General features: G+C 39.0%; 1 protein-coding gene and 1 pseudogene across 2 annotated transcripts in view; one reads left to right on the forward strand and one right to left on the reverse strand.

Moving 5' to 3' along the window:
• LOC118654202 (vascular endothelial growth factor receptor kdr-like) overlaps positions 1–16,971 on the forward strand; it is a 463,598-nt gene extending 446,627 nt beyond the window's left edge. For both annotated transcript variants that reach the window (XM_036305522.1, XM_036305523.1), the window contains exons 30-31: positions 1,135–1,235; positions 16,317–16,971. In XM_036305522.1, the coding sequence (XP_036161415.1) occupies positions 1,135–1,235; positions 16,317–16,518 (303 nt within the window). In that variant the 3' untranslated portion in view covers positions 16,519–16,971. The remainder of the gene's footprint in view (positions 1–1,134; positions 1,236–16,316) is intronic.
• On the reverse strand, positions 11,643–12,579 carry LOC118654255 (annotated as a pseudogene).
• Positions 16,972–17,447: the final 476 nt, after the last annotated feature.

Genomic DNA, 17,447 nt, shown 5'->3' on the forward strand with positions numbered 1-17,447 from the left:
TCAACCATTTTACATTCCTGTTTGAATTTCCAAAGCAAAACCCACTTTGACCCAGTTAAGAGGAAAGCCTAGTGCATCTATCCCTGGGCCTTTAGAAAACCATTGGTACCTGGCTGTAGGGGACTCAGGGTTGTGGGATGGGGAGGAGAGATGAGGAGGGGGGGTGGAAGCTGCTAGCAGAAGTGTGACATGTCTAGTGTTTGACAGGAGAAGAGAGCCCGTTGTGCTGGAAACACTGACTTGTGGGAAGCCACCCAGGTTTCATTCCTCCATGCTGTTTGGAGGCAACATTTCCTCTTTTTACAGAGGGTTTATCCTTTTTTTCTTACAAATTCTTCAATAAAGACACATAGATAATTTTATCTTCACCTAATAACCCAATGCAGAAGTTAAAATAAGTAAACCCTTGGGTCCAAAGAAATGTATAGACTTTCTCCAGTCATAAATTAACATGAGAAAAACAAAAATAGAAACACAATACTTCTCTGAGACTCCACATTGGCTATTCTCTGACAGAGAAACTTATTAATTAGGGGATAGACTAAGCTATTATAATTTTTAAAAATCCCTAAAATACAAGGATTTTAATAAGATAGAAATATCTTCCTCCAAATTCCTCAATAAAATGGCTTTTCAACTTTAAACAAAATGTTTAAAAAGTTAGAAGTTTCTTTCTCTCTCACATAATGATAGTCCAGGAGTAAGGGGCCAGTTTATACCAAGAAATAACTCAGCTCTAGGAAGTAATCTAAAGATCTATTGATTTATTCACTAATTTTTTTTATTGTTACTTTACTTTTCCTTAGGGCATAGGGGGTTGTCTTTATTCACATGTTTACAGCTGGCTTATCTGCATACAAGCCGGAAAGAAATGGGAAGAATGGAAATCCAGCAATTTTCTTTTTAAGGAATGACCCTAAAGTTTCGCACATCACTTCTGCCCATATCTAAATTTCACAGGGCCACACCTGGCTTCAAGGGAAGCTGAGGAATGGTTTTTAGCTGGGTATTAGGTACTCAGCTTCCTAAAAGGAAGAAGGGTAGACCATATCCTGCAAGCCTTCATCAACTTCTCAGATGCTTGATTCCATGGGTCAGGTACTACACTAATACCTTTATCCTTTTTCTGTCCAGGACTTTGAAGGAGATTATGCAACTGTGCTGAATTGGGATGAGATCAAGACCCAGAAGCACCTGGAAAATCACTTCTGGCCACATGGGATGATGACCTTAGAGTGAGTACCATACTTAAGGATATGCAATCAGGGAAGAGATGCACATATACTAGTATTAATCTAATCCACAGAGTCAATAAAAGACATGTTACCAAATATATGATTTCTCTCTCTCAGTGGCACTTGGGATATGGGTGCACCTTTTCACCTTAGTGATGAGAGACATCTTCCCAGATAGTCCCCAGAAGCCACAGGGGGCATGCAAGAAGTAGCTGGTTGAGGTTTCTCTCTCATCAATGTTTCTATCTCTCTCCCTCTCCCTTCTTCTCTCTGAAATCAATACAAATATATTTTTAAAGAATCACTTTGAGCCCTAGCTGGGTAGCTCAGTTGGTTAGAGCATAGTTTTTATATGCCAAGGTTATGGGTTCGACCCCGAATCAGGACACATACAAGAATCAACCAGTATATGTATAAATAAGTGGAACAACAAATTGATCTCTCTCTCTCTCTCTCTCTCTCTCTCTCTCTCTCTCTCTCTCTCTCTATCTCTCTCTCTCTCTCTCTCATTCCTTCCCTCTCTAAAACTCAATAAATAAATATTTTTAAAAAGAATCACTTTGGCTATTGTATAAAGAATAGATTGTAAGGAAGTAACAATGGAAGTAGGAATATCAGTTAGAAGGTTATTGCTATAGTCAAGGTGAGAAATGATGGCTTGGAATGGATGTGAGAAAATAGACATATTTATTGAACATTGAAGATTGTTGATGTTTGTTATTAGATTATCTCTTGACCTCAGTTTCCTTGTCTGTAAAGTAGGATTCATAATTCATACCTACAACAAAACATTGTTGGAAGCAAAGTGTCAAAAGATAGCCATTTAGTAAAAGGTTTTAAAAGGACCACAGCGCCCTAACCAGTTTGGCTCAGTGGATAGAGTTTCGGCCTGCGGACTGAAGGGTCCCGGGTTCGATTCCGGTCAAGGGCATGTACCTTGGTTGCAGGCACATACCCAGTGGGGAGTGTGCAGGAGGCAGCTGATTGATGTTTCTCTCTCTTCGATGTTTCTAACTCTCTATCCCTCTCCCTTCCTCTCTGTAGAAAATCAATAAAATATATATTTTTTTAAAAAAAGGACCACAGCCTTGATCTTCATCCACTCTTTTCTCTCTTTTATCCCCACACTCCACTTCCAAGGCAACAAAAGAAATTGAATGTCTGAAGAACCATGATTTATGTTTTATTAGTTCCCCAGATCCTTGGCTCTTTCTTCTCTGCCTAACTTCTTCATGATCACATAGATACCTATGAAATTATTCTGCAGAACCAACTCTTTTCATCAGCAGCAAATTACTTGAAGTGGAATTTTTTCAAAGCAAATAATAAACCCTCTTCACCTTCTAACAAAGTTCCTTCCAAACATACTCACTGTTTGGACTGTTATAATAAAAGATCTTAAATTTGTTTTTTTCACTAACAACCAGAATTTATTTCTGACAGTTCTGAATGCTGGACATCTAAGATCATGATGTCAGGATGATCAGGTTTTGGTAAAAAGCCTCTTCTACGTTGCAGATGACTGACTTGTACTGGTATCCTCACATGGCAGAAAGAAGAGTGAGCTAGCTTTCTGACCTCCTCATGTAAAGGCTCCACCCTCATGACTTAATCACCTCCCAAAAGCCTCACCTTTAAATACCATCACATTGTGAATTAAATTTCAACATATGAATTTCAACACAGACATTTGGTATAAAACACTTACCTGCTGAAGTTTAAGGCATAAGTGTCGATGCCACTACACGGTCATTCTCCAAAGATACCTGACAAACACACCCCTGGTTTAGCTTCTAAGTTAGGCATGAACCCACTCTGATCATGATATCTTTGTGTTCAGAGATAGATTTCTACCCACTCTCCCTCACCCCAGTTCCACACACTTACCTCTGGGTTCTGCTCATACATTCAGGAGGAAGAGACAGACTGCTGACAGTCTCAAATAAAGTTAGCAAGAGAACCTCATATGCACTGCCTCACTTTTCTTTACTCCAAAACTTATCTGTCACCATTAGATCAGGAAAGACCTTCAAGGCCTAGTGTATTTCAAGATTCTTGTTTCATAGGTGTGGATGCCCAGAGAGATAAACTTTGGTCCAAGGCACTCTTTAGAATAACAATAATAATAATAATAATAATAATGACAATAATAAGTACAACTACTATACTCTTACACCATGCACCAATTACTCAGTCTTCACAACAGTTGCATGAGGTAAATATTGAAAGTTTAAATAATTTACAAGGTTCTGACAACTACTAAGTATTGGAGACAGGATTTCAACCCTCTACTTCCTGCTAAATCCAGTCTTGCTTTAGAGCTTGTTCTCTCTAGCAGAAAGCTAACTAAAGTCCCATTCTCCAGACTCCTGGATAGATACTTTTTCCAATATGTATAATTTCTAAATAAATCCAAAGGTAAACACACAGAATCAGGCAGTGAACCTTCAACAAACACACAGACACTTGGGTATGGTGATCCCAGAGATATATGACAGCTGTTTGGTGCATCCCAGTAGCTCAAAGTATGGTACAGTGTTTCAGAAACAGTTCAGAAGCAACACTGGCAGACAGAGGTTCTCCCACTGTGAAGTTCTTTTTTTCTGGGGAGTGACCTGTTTTCCTCACTTCAAGCATTCACCAGTTTCAGAAGCTTACTTACCCCTTGAAGGTTCTCTTTAGCTCTGTAATTAAGTAGAGGGAAAAATTCTCAAAGGAGGTAGCCAGAGGTAAAGTGACAAGTGCTACCTCTTTTTCCCAAAGTGAATGCTACAGGTGCATTCCAGACTATTGTCTACAATTATTTTTATTGAAAGGGAAAATGCATTTTTTTCCAATAGCACCTGGGCAGTGGATTGTTACTTGCAAGATAGTTGTGCTACCTATAGCTTGGGTTACTTGCTTCTCTCAAGAGAAAGCTTTCCGATTTAACATGTGTCACAGGTTTGACATTCTTCACCCATCCCATCCATCCAAGCCATCGTTCTGATGTACGTGAATATCTGTGCCCACAAAAACAACCATACAATTAAGAATATATTATTCAAAGAACAAGGACATTACAAGGACCTTACAGCCTACTTTATTTTTTTTAATACTTATGTGTTTAGAGTCTTCAAAAAAGTAACATTTGCATCCATTATATTCTTTTGCTTTGGGGGAAAACATTTTACAGATTGGTATACATTTATGTACCGGCCCTCATTCTACATCCTCCCAGCTGAGTATGTGAGACCTTGGGCAAGTAATAGCAATACTATGAGTCAGTTTCTTTATCTATATGAAAAAGGGAGTATTCTCCACTTCATAAGGTAATGATATATATTAAGCCAGTGAATAAGTATAAATCACATAGCTCAGTGCCTGGCCCATGGCTAAGTTAATTTATAAAGATGAGTTTTATTCCTCTTTTATGTAGGAATTAACTGATTTTTTTTGAAATTTGCATTTGAGGTTTTTTATTTCTCATTGCTGGCACATTGGAAAGGGAGTCACCAGTTGAGCTGCTTGGTCAGGTATCTGGCAGACATTTCAGAAGGGGCTATCTGTATTTTAATACCATCACCACCATCACCACCATTACCACCACCACCACCACCACCACCACCACCACCACCACCACCACACTATCATTGCTAAGAGTTAGAAAGGGTCAAGGAAGTTTTTATTTAGGTAGTTAAATTTCACCTATCTTGCCGAAACCGGTTTGGCTCAGTGGATAGAGCACCGGCCTGCAGACTGAAAGGTCCCAGGTTTGATTCCGGTCAAGGGCATGTACCTGGGTTGCGGGCACATCCCCAGTGGGAGATGTGCAGGAGGCAGCTGATCGATGTTTCTCTCTCATCGATGTTTCTAACTCTCTATCTCTCTCCCTTCCTCTCTGTAAAAAAATCAATAAAATATATATTAAAAAAATAAATTTCACCTATCTTATTTATATCCTACCTCTGTCATGCAAAATATTTATTTTGTCCCCCCTTAGATGAATGTGTTTTTACCACACCAGAACTTACAAGGTTGCAAGGGCCCAAAAAATCCAAAGACAGCATTTGCTTTCTAAATTTTTAAAATTTCTTAAATTTTTATGTTCATTTTGACTTTTCATTTTTAAAGAATTGTGGTATATAGTAATGTGTAAAGAAATATGGAAGTCCCAAGCATCCTTCACTCAGACTTCTAATTTTAACATCTTGTGTAACTATAGTGCAATGTCACAATCAAGGAAATAATATTGATAGAATCCATGGAGCTATTCACATTCCCCTAGTTACATATGAATGTGTGTGAGTATTTATAGCTCTGAGCAATTTTAAAGCACATACAGCTTTGTGTAATCACCACCTATCAAGAGAAGAAATAGTACCATAACCACAGGTACTATTGGCCCCTTATGCTACCACTTTATAACTATGCCACACCCTCTCTCCCTGTCCATAGCCCAGAGCAACCAATATATTTTCCATCTGTATAATTATGTTACTTCACAAATATTATATACATAAATGGTATCATGCAATAGGTACCCTACTGAGATTGGCATTCTTCTCCCTAAACATCCTTTCCTTCACTTTCATCTAAGTTGTTGTCCATATCAATAGTTAATTCCTGTTTTTATTTTTCAATTACAGTTGATATTCAATATCATTCTGTATTAGTTTCAGATGTACAGCATAGTGGTTAGAAAATCATGTACTTTACATAGTGTTCCCCCCAATGTTTCAAGTACCCACCCACCTGACCCCATAAACAGTTATAATATTATTTACTATATTCCCAATGCTGTAATCTGTATATCTCTGACTATTCTGAAACAACCAATTTGTAATTTTCAATCCTTCATATTTTTCACCCAGTCACCCAAGCCCCCTCCCATCTGATAACTGTCAGTCTGTTCTCTGTATGAGTCTGTTTCTATTTTGTTTTGTTTTTTTGTTTATTTTGTCCTTTAGATTCCACCTATAAGTGAAATCATGGTATTTGTCTTTCTCTGTCTGACGTATTTCACTTAGCTGAGAGTTTTTATCATGAATGCATGCTGGAGTTTATTGAATGTTTTTTCTGAATCTATTGATATGACCCTGTGATATTTATTTTTCATTTTGTTTATGCAATGTAGCACGTTTATTGATTTGCAAATATTGGACCAACCTTGCGTCCCCAGAATAAATTGCACTTGATCATGGTGTAAGATTTTTTAATGCATGGCAGGATCTGATTTGGTAACATTTTGCTGAAAATTTTAGCATCTATGTTCATCAGGGATATTTGTCTCTAATTTTCTTTCTTTGTTATGTCTTTACCTGGTTATGGTATCAGGATAACGTTGGCCTAATAAAAAGAACTTGGAAGTCTTCCTTCCTGTTGAATATTTTGGAAAAGTTTGAGGAGGATAGGTATTCTTCTTTGAATGTTTGGTAAAATCCGTCTGTAAAGCCATCCAGTCCAGGACTTTTGTTTCCTGGGAGGTTTATTTTTTATATATTTTTTATTTTTTATTACTGCTTCAATTTCACCAGTTGTTATTGGTCTATTCAGGTGTTCCACTTTTTCCTGATTCAGTTTTGGAAGATTGTATGTTTCTAGGAATTTGTACATTTTGCCTAGGTTGTCATTTTTGTTGGCACATAATTGTGATATTTTCTTACAAACATTTGTATTTTTATGATATCAGTTGTTACCTCTTTTCTTTGATTTCTGATTTTATTTATTTGGATCCTCTCTCTTTGTTTCTTGATAACTCTGGTTAAAGGTTTGTCAATTTTGTTTATCCTTTCAAAGAACCAGCTTTTGTTTCATTGATATTTTGTGCTGTTTTTTTTTTTATTTTGTTTGTTTCATTTCTATGTCATTTATTTCTGCTCTGATCTTTATTATTTCCTTCTTTCTACTTGCTCTCAGCTTTTTCTACTGTTCTTTTTCCAATTCTTTTAGGCGTAGGGTTATATTGTTTACTAGAGATTTTTCTTGCTTCTTGAGGTAGACTTGTAACTCTATGAACTTTCTCAGGACTTCTTTCCTTGTGTCCCATAGATTTTGGATGTTTGTGTTTTCATTTTCATTTGTTTCCAAGTTATTTTTAATTTATTCCTTGATCTCATTGATAACCCATTCATTGTTTAATAAAATGCTATTTAGCTTCCACATGTTTGAATATTTTTGAGCTTTTTATTATGGTTGATTTATAGTTTTATGCCATTATGGTCCGAGAATATGCTTGATATGATTTCAAACTTCTTAAATTTGTTAAGACTTATTTTGCATTCTAACATGTGGTCTGTCTTTGAGAATAACTCATGTGCACTTGAGAAGAGTGTATATTCTGCTTCTTTGGGATGAAATGTTCTGTAATTATCAATTAAATCCATCTAATCTAGTGTATCATTTAAGTTCACTGTTTTCTTGTTGATTTTTTGTCTGGAAGATCTAACCATTGATGACAGTGGGGTGTGAAAGTCCCCCAGTATGGCTGTATTGCTGTTGCTTTCTCCATTACAGTCCACCAAGATATATATATATTTATAAATATATATATATATTTAGGTGCTCCAATATTGGGAGCATATATGTTTTTAAGAATTCTATACTCTTGTTGTATCAATCCCTTAATTATTATGTAGTGACCTTCTTTGTCTCCTTTATGGCCTTTGTTTTAAAGTCTATGTCTATTTTGTCAGATATAAATATTGCTACCCCAGCTTTTTTTCATTTCCATTTGTATGGAATTCTTTTTTTTTTTTTTGCATCCCTTTACTTTCAGCCTGTGTGTATTTTTTGTTCTGAAGTGGGTCTCTTGTAGACAGCATATTTATGGGTTGTGTTTTCTTATTCATTTGGCTACCCTATGGCTGTTGATTTAATATATTATTAATAGGTATTTATTTATTGACATTTTTATCTTTATGCCTATGTTTCTCTCTTCTTAAAGCAGTTCCATTAGTATTTCTTGCAATGTTGGTTTGGTGGTAATGAACTCCTTTAGTATACTTTTGTCTGGGAAGCTCTTTATTTCGCCTTTGATTTTAACTGATAGCCTTGATGAATAGAACAGTCTTGGTTGCACTTTTCTTGATCTTCATTACTTTGAATATTTCATGCCAATCCCTTCTGGCCTGAAGTGTTTCTGTTGAGAAATCAGTGGACAGTCTTATGGGAACTCCCTTGTAGTAACTGTTTCTCTCTTGCTTCTTTTAAGATTCTCTTTTTGTCTTTAATCTTGGTCATTTTAATTATGATATGTCTTGGTGTGGATCTCTTTGGTTCATCTTAATTGGGACTCTCTGCGCTTCCTGAACTTATGTGGCATTTTCCTTCACAAGACTAGGGGAATTTACTATCACTGTTTCTTCAAAGAGGTTTTCTATCACATGCTTGTTTTCTTCTCCTTCTGGCACACCTATGATGCAGATGTTGTTACTTTCTATGATGTCCCAAAGTTCCGTTAAACTATTCTCTTGCTTTTAATTATTTTTGCTTTATGCTATTCTGTTTGAGTGATATTTTTCTATCTCATCTTCTAATTCACTGATCCGATCTGCTGCTTCATCCAGCCTACTGGCTATTCCTTCCAGTGTATTCTGTATTTCACATATGGTATTCTTCATTTCTGACTGATAATATCTCATAGTTTCTACATCCTTTTTCCTGCTACTGTTCTCATTATGTTCCTTAAACATCCATTTTGTTGTTGTTGTTTTTAAATTTATTTTATTTTCTCCATCATCATTTATCCACTCTATGCCCTCTTTCCCCCCACCCACAAACCTCCACCTACAATTACCATGTTGTTGCCCATGTCCATGAGTTCTCTCTTTTTATTATTTTTTGCTCAATCCTTTCACCCCCCAAAACTCCCCCCACACCAGAGCTATCTGCCTGCTCTCTATCTATGAGTCTGTCTCTATTTTGATTGGTAGTTCAATTTGTTCATTAAACTCCACATATGAGTGAAATCATATTGTACTTGTCTTTCTCTGACCAGCTGATTTCACTTAGCATAATGGTTTCCAGGTATATCCATGATGTCACAAAAGGTAAACTTTTCTTCCTTTTCCTGGCATTGTGTAAATGTACCACAGTTTTTTTGTTTTGTTTTGTTTGTTTTTGTTTTTTATACCACAGCTTTTTAATCCATTCAACTACTGAAAGATACCAGACCAGCTTCCAAATCTTGATTATTGTAAATAATGCTGCAATGAAGATGGGGTACATATATTCTTTCAAATTAGTATTTTTGGATTCTTCAAATAAATTCCCAGAAGTGGAAGAACTGGGTCATAAGGAAGTTAAATTTTTAAGTTTTTGAGGTGCCTCTCTACTGTTTTCCACAGTGTATGCACAAATCTGCATTTCCACCAACAGTGCACTAGGGTCCTCTTTTTTCCACATCCTCACCAACACTTGTTGCTTGTTAATTTATTGATGATAGTCTTTTTTGCAGGTATGAGGTAATATCTCATTGTGATTTTAATTTGCATTTCTCTGATGATTCGTGACATTGATCATCATTTCATATGTCTATTGGCCATCTGTATGTTCTCTTTGGAGAAATATCAATTCAGATCTTTTGGGCATTTTTTAATTGGATTGTTTGGGGGTTTTTGGTATTGAGTTCTATAAGTTCTTTATAAATTTTGGATATTAACCCCTTATCAGATGTATCATTGATGAATATGTTCTCCCATTCAGTGGGTTGTCCTTTCATTTTGTTGATGGTTTCTTTTGCTGTGCAAAAACTCTTTAGTTTGATGTTGTCCCATTTGTTTCTTTTTTCTTTTGTTTCCTTGACCAAGGAGATATATCAGAAAAAATATTGCTAGGAGAAATGTCTGATATTTTACTGTATGTTTTCTTCTAGAGTTTTATGGTTTTGGGTTTAACATTTAAGTTTTTAATCCATTTGAGTTTATTCTTGTGTGCAGTATAAGAATGTGGTTTAGTTTCTTTCTTTCTTTCTTTTTTTTTTTTTGCATGTATCTGTCCAAGTTTCCCCCTTTAATGACTAGACTATCTTTAGTCCATTGTATGCTTGTGCCTCCTTTGTCAAATATTAACTGACTATAAAGGTGTAGGTTTATTTCTGGGCTCTCTACACTGTTTCATTGATTTATATGTCTGTTTTATGCCAGTACCATGCTTTTTAAATTATTTTGGCCTTGTAGTATAGTTTGATATTAGGTGGCATGATTCCTCTAACTTTGTTCTTCTTTCTCAACCTTGAGCATTCTTATAACCAATTTGAACTCTTTATCTGATAAATTGCTAGCTTCCATTTAATTAGTTCCTTTTCCTAAGATTCTTCCTGTTATTTCATTTGGAGCCTATTTTTTGTCTGCCCATTTTGGCTGTCCCTTTGTATTAATTAATATGTGCCTAGCTGTGGCAACTGATCACTCCAGGTCACAGATTTGGATCTGATCTTCTGGAGACACCCTATGAAGTGTGCTGGGTCACTGTGGCAGGTTTGTTCATCAGAGGGCTCAGAGGGTGTTAGGCCACTTCTAAGAGGCAGCCAGTCATCCAGGGGCATTGGGTTAGGCGTGCTGATTCAGGGCAGCACGTCCCTGTGTCCAGCGAGGCCTCTTGTCAAGGTGTTGGCACAGGCCAGGCATTCTGCTTGTGGGGGTTTGGGGAAGACCAGATGCTTCTCCACTGGTGCAGGGTATAGTCTGGGCCAGGCGCTTCTCCACTAGTGCAGGGTGTCTCTCCAGTGGTAAGGCTAGGACAGGTGCCTCTCTGCTGGTGGAGGCTGCAGGGCTGGCCAGATGCCCAGCTCACCAATATGGCAGGGCAGGGCCCACACACTACCTGGCAAATTTGCCAGCCAGTCCACCAAAACCTACAGATCAGGCACACTATTTTAATAAAGATTGCATTGAATGTGTATAGAGTTTTTTAGGTAATATGGACATTTTAATGATGTTAATTCTACCAATCCATGAACACGCTATATTCTTCCACTTGTTTATACCTTCCTTCCCCCCACCCCCACCCCCAACATCCTGTAGTTTTCCTAGTATAAGTCTTTTACTTCCTTGGTTAATTTTATTCCTAGTATCTTATTTTTTGTTGTTGTAATGGTAAGTTGAATTTTTTTCAGTTTTTCTTTCTGAGAGTTCATTATCTATATATAATAAAAACCCAGTGGTCATAATGCCGTAATGACCAAAGACCAGTCACCAGGAGAACGAGGCTCTAACTTCTGAGAGGCTGGACTTCACCATGCTGCTGAGCCCCAGACCCCAGGCTTTAGATATGTTCTCGGGATGTTTTGGACTTATTTTTTAAGTTTTAAGATGGGTAACTTTTTGTGTGATCTAAGTCACTTTTTTGGATTCAATATTACATTTTTTAATGTTAAAGTTAACCAAAAAAGTTATAACTTCCTAATTTTAGTGACAGCTCTGCTTGTTATAGGCTTGCCTTTTTTATTTTTCTTAAATTCCATTGGCCACGAGGGAGGGTGGCATTCTTGATGACCGTCTCCTCCTTGGCCGGCTTTTCCACCACTTTCGTGTCCAACATCTTCCTTCTTCTATTTGCCTCTCGGCCAGCACCGATTGTATCCAGCTCAGAAATGTGAAGCAGCTTCATGCCCCTCTCCTTTCGCAGAGGTGTCCTCAAGGGTGGGATGGGGGTCTGATTCCCCGCAGGGCTGAAGACACTGGGGGCCATGGAGCTCCAGAAGGGCACCTGCTTTGGGATGCCTTTGAGTGGAGTTGTGGTGTCCATCTTGCAGAGCAGCCCCCGGCCTTTGGTGTCGAAGGGCACCCCTGTGCTCCTCTTCAGCTGATGGGCAGTCTCAGGGGGTTTCTGCAGGAGCTGATCCCTCAGCGTGGCACTCTTTGGTTTCCTCTTCAGCTGGAAGTATTTCACCGGAGGGGCTGAGGGGGCCGGTGAAGATCATCAGGGTGCTTTTATTCAAGTACCGGCACTCGAGAGGCAGCATGGCAGATGCGTCACACTCGGTCACCTCTCGAAGTTCTAGAATATTCTGAATGTTGGGATTCTGCTTTTCAAGATCAAGGTTAAGCGAGCCCGGGTCTGGAAAAAAAACTTGAGAATGTTGGCTACCCTGAGCACCCAGGGGTCCGAGTTCAGGGTAGCCAGCTGGATGATCTTCATCAGGGCGCCTTTCATCTCGCCACCGTACAACTCCGGAGGTGCAGTGTCCCAAGCAGCAGCTTGAGCTTCACTGAGACGAGAGGCCACGGAAGCAGAGGCAGATGTTGTCGATGACTATGGCCGTGAGCAGTGAGGTGATGCTCCTTGGCGCCCACAGCTCGTCCGTGGCGCCCAGCTTGTTGCGTAGCCACAGGCCCGTGTTGCTCTCCCGCTTGGACGCCATCTTGGGGGTGGGGGATGCCAGTGGCCACCGCTGACCCGGCATCTGTGGGTTCTATGGTTGTTTTTTTTGTTGTTGGTTTGTTTTTTCCCTGGTCCTAGAGCTACTCCTCTGTGAGTGGCCCAAAATATTACTCTGCTCTTGGCTGGAGAGAGGTCCTTGTGTGGAATACTGGGTCAGATGGCCCTTCCTCCAATGCAGTCAAAAAGGCTCCTTGAGACTGTTCAGGCCCATAATCTTGGCCTCTGCCTTTGTTTCCTCAGTAAAGCTCAGAATGCAGGGTATGGCAGGCAATATCACCTAGTTGGAGTTTTGTGTTTTGTTCCCCCCGCCCCACACCTGCCCTCTGGATTGGGAGCAGCTAGCTCCTCCCAGGAAAAATGGCTGTTTTGGAAACATGAACAACCCAATGCAGCACTCTGGCTATTGCTTTTCCAAGTCTTTCTGCCCTGCTTCCCACCCAAGCCTCTCCTCAGACATCTCAAGTTCACATCTCCCTTCCTGCGTCAATGCCTCAGGTGTGTAGTTGCAAATGAAAACTCCTGTGCTCTGGGTTTAGAGATTTTTTAAAAACCCACGAAACTGTGACTCTCTCTCCCACTGGCTCTGGTCTGCTGGGTATAGACTCGGTTGCTGTCAGCAGTCCTGCTACCTTTCGCAGCTGATTGGATGAAACATGCACTGCGGATCGCCCTGCTATGGATCAGGAAGTGCCACCATGGGTTGGGTAGTGCAGCTGGTTAGGTGTTTGGAGTCCAGTCTGTGCTCCTGGAACAATTCTTCCCATAGCACAGTGCTCTTTTCTCTCTCAGCATCCCTTGCCATCCCTGGGGGTTGGGCCTACTCTTCTTGTGACCTCGCCCTTTCTACCCATCTCCAGTGGTTTTCTGTTCTTCCCTATTATAAGTCACCTCCTCAACTGGACCTCAGTTGTTAATTCTAGGTGAATGTTCTCCAACTTAGTTGTATTTCCAGCCTGGCCCTGGGATGAGGTGCCAGACTGGTCTGCCTATTCGGCTGCCATTTTCTCAACTCTCTAGCCTTTGTTTTAAAGTTTATTTGTCTAATGTAAGTATTGCAACCCCAGCTTTTAAAAATTTTGTTTGCACAAAATATATTTTTCTATCCCTTTACTTTATTTTTTCTATTCCTTTATTTTTTGTGTTGAGGTGGGTCTCTTGTCAACAGCATATATATGGATCATGTTTGCTTATTTATTCAACTACCCAATGTCTTTTAATTGGAGCATATAATGCATTTACATTTAAATTAATTATTGATAGGTATGTATTTCATTGCTATTTTATTCTTTATAACTATTTTTATTTTTTTTTTCTTCTTCATAAAGAAGACCCTTTAACACATCTTGTAACGATGGTTCGGTCATAATGAACTCTTTTAACTTTTAGTTTTAATTTGAGAAGCTCTTTATTCTCCTTCAATTTTACTTGCTGAGTAAAGTACTCTTGGTTGTAGGTCCTTGCTCTTAATCACTTTCAATATTTCATGCCAAATTATGTTGAGGTGTTTCTTTGAGAAATCTGCTGATACTTATGGGAATTCCCTTGTAGGTAACTAATTGTCCTCCTCATGCTGCTTTAAGATTCTCTCTTTTTCTTTAATGGCTGCCATTTTATTCATGATGTGTCTAGTTGTGGGCTGCTTTGGGTTCATCTTCATTGGGACTCTGTGCACCTGGACAGGTGTGTCATTTTCCTTCACCAGATTAAAGAAGTTTTCAGCCATTATGTCTTCAAATACTTTCTTGAGTCCTTGCTCTCTCTCTCTCTCTCTTTTTGTTCAGGTACCACTATAATGATGTTGTTCTGAGTCCCCTTACACTTTCCTTATTTTTTTGTAATTTTTCACTGCTTGGGTGTTTTCAAAAATAGCTAACACCTTTAAAACACTTACCATGTTCCAGGTTGTTCCAAGTAGTTTCTATATAAACGTTTATTCAACCGTCTCAATTCTATGTGTTTCTTTGACAGGGAAACTAATGCAAAAAGATATTTATTAACTTAATGAATAGCAGAGCTTGATTTGAACATAGAATTTTGGCCACTAGAGTCTTCTCTTTTAACTACAATTTTTAGGAGTTCAGAGCAAGTGGGGGAAAGGGGTGCTTGCCTACTGGGCTGGTAGGATATATCTGGCAAAGTAGGATCTGAATAAGACCTGGGATGGTAAGTAGAATTTAGATAAGAGTGTAAAAAGAAAGAAAGTATTCCAGTTATAGGAAAGCATGGGCAAAGGCAGAGTATGAAGGAGGCCAAGAAGTGTTGGACAGATTGGAGAATAAGCAGGTTGATCCATAGTGGGGAAATGAGGTCTACATTTTGGAAAAAACTTACAAGTTTCTTCCCAATGGGAGATGATATAACATTTTTTACATCTAGCCTCTTTCAGAGTTGGCTGCTCTTACCCAGGAGATAAAAGTCTTAAGCCACAAAAGAATAAGTGGCAGTGGTGAAGGCATCTTCTACTTGACAGAAGAACCATATACCTTTAAATGGCATGACAACCACGTCAGTGGTACACTTTGTTACAGAGGTGTGGACCCCTCAGAGATGATTTCTTTTCCCCCATTCCCTGAACACACTGAAGCTCATTCAAGAATAGCATGCGGGAAGCTGTACCATTTCCTCAACTTGAAAAATTCTATATATCATTGAATTATGTTTCAGGAAAAAGAAAAAAATGTCATTTATTTTGATTCCTAGAGTCTCCTGTACAATAAAAATAAAGTTCCTAATAAAATATTTTATGTAAAAGAATCTCATTAAACACCTATTAAGAGTTTTGTTAAACTGGTAGGAAAACTGGGGCTTTTGTCCCCAGATCATAACCCAGGGCCTGGGCTACAAAGGTCCTGAGGCCCTAAACAGTCTGTACAACAAGGAAGGCCCCTTTGGGGGAGTGCCCTCAGGCTTTAACTTCCACTAAGGGATCTCAGGAATTGTTAGGTGATAGAGACAAATAAGGGGAAGTTCCTTTGTGGCATAGGGGCTCAGGATGAGGAAGAAAGGAATATCAGAAGAGAAACTCAGTGCCCCAGGGTCCAAAGAAAAGAATTGCTTCCTAGTCTTCCACCCCTACTGCAACCACTCTGGTATGCCTAGCGACCTTTCATTCCTTCTTTTACATATGAAGAATGTGAGTGATAATGAAGAGGAAGAAACAAGACTAGGGTCACAGGAGATTCTTTCTGTGACAGAGAGCATGACACCTCAAAGCTTTAAGTTAACCTGTATGTGATTGCCATTTTTATAGGCCCAAAATATTCAAAGAAAATATTAGAACCATAAAGAGTTTAAAGGTTATCTAATTCAACTCTCTTTCCTCAAATTCATCCCACAGTTGAGGAAGTTGAAGCACACATCACGAATCTTCCAAGGTTACACATCTCTGTAAAACTTCTTGGGCCTTGAGTAAGTGTTAGCAGTAGACATATGCCACATTGTAAATATTACTAATGGCTTTCCACAGTCAGATAAAAAAATTGCCTGCTAGAAGAGGCCACAGTTTCTATTGCCTGAGTTTCTGCATGTGCTTAACGCAGGTCACCATAGTTCATGGAGACCTGTGCTTACCAAAGGGAAAAACTTGGTATTTTTAAAAGAAGCTTCAGTCTTTCCACATGTCTGCCAATATCTAGCATCCATCTGTCTAAAATATGCCCTCCTATCTCTAAAATCATCAGATCTAGGCTAAGTGTGTTTCTTTTCCTCTCTTACCAGCCTGAATACTGTCATCAAGAACCAGGAGTCCCTTCAGAGTGAGACTGAGATGGAGCTTATGGAATACCATTCAGCCTTTGAGCTTGAAGAGGAAGACCAGATTAAAGAGACTTCACTTCTGCCACTGGATTCTACCCTTGAATGCCACAGTCCACCACCCGACTATAACTCCGTGGTCCACTACAGCACTGTACCCATTTAACCTACTACCAGTGCCCTTTGCCACCCCTTTCAAACTACTCCTTTTTTGCCTCAGAAATCACTAATTCTTTTCACTTTATATCATGGTAACAGAATTACTAACTTGGGACTGGAGAATGAAAAAGAGCACCTTGGCAGATAATCTTAATTCTTCACAATTTTGGGGGGCACAGCTGGCCAAAGCAAGGTCCCCAGGCCTGATAGAGAGACAACATGATGTTCAGTGCCATTTATCTTCCTATTAAACACCAATGACTCTACTTGGGTGTGTAAAGCCCTACAATAGCACCTTCAGTAGTTCCATATGCACGCCCCCTTCAACTTAGCCCATTATACTTTCATGAGGGCCACTAGTCCAGTGATGGTGAACCTATGACACGCGTGTCAGAGGTGACACACAAACTCATTTTTTTGGTTGATTTTTCTTTGATAAATGGCATTTAAATATATAAAATAAATATCCAAAATATAAGTCTTTGTTTTACTATGGTTTCAAATATCAAAAAATTTCTATATGTGACATGGCACTAGAGTTAAGTTAGGGTTTTTCAAAATGCTGACATGCCGAGCTCAAAAGGTTTGCCATCACTGCACTAGACAGAACAATCAGAGCAATCTCTCTTGAATCCTCAAAGACCTCCAGTGCCTCCAATCAGGAACTGTGGTCCCATTATATTCAGATCTTGGCAATAAGTTTTCAAACAGAACTTGGTGGACTTTTACCTGGATGTCTTTAAAACTCTAAAGCAGTCAAATTTACTAGGGTTTGCCAATAGAAGGGAGTTGGCAGCAATTTACATGCAATGCCACCCGGAGGAATCCTTTGGTTTCAAGCAATTTGTAGAAGTTCCAATGGGAGTTGGTCATGCCCACTATATTTAGGATACTCTCCCTATGAACTACCAGTTTTATCACCTTTGTGTTGTCCCC

This window comes from Myotis myotis, unplaced genomic scaffold (assembly GCF_014108235.1).
Source record: "Myotis myotis isolate mMyoMyo1 unplaced genomic scaffold, mMyoMyo1.p scaffold_m19_p_4, whole genome shotgun sequence".
NCBI classification, from domain to species: Eukaryota; Metazoa; Chordata; class Mammalia; order Chiroptera; family Vespertilionidae; genus Myotis; species Myotis myotis.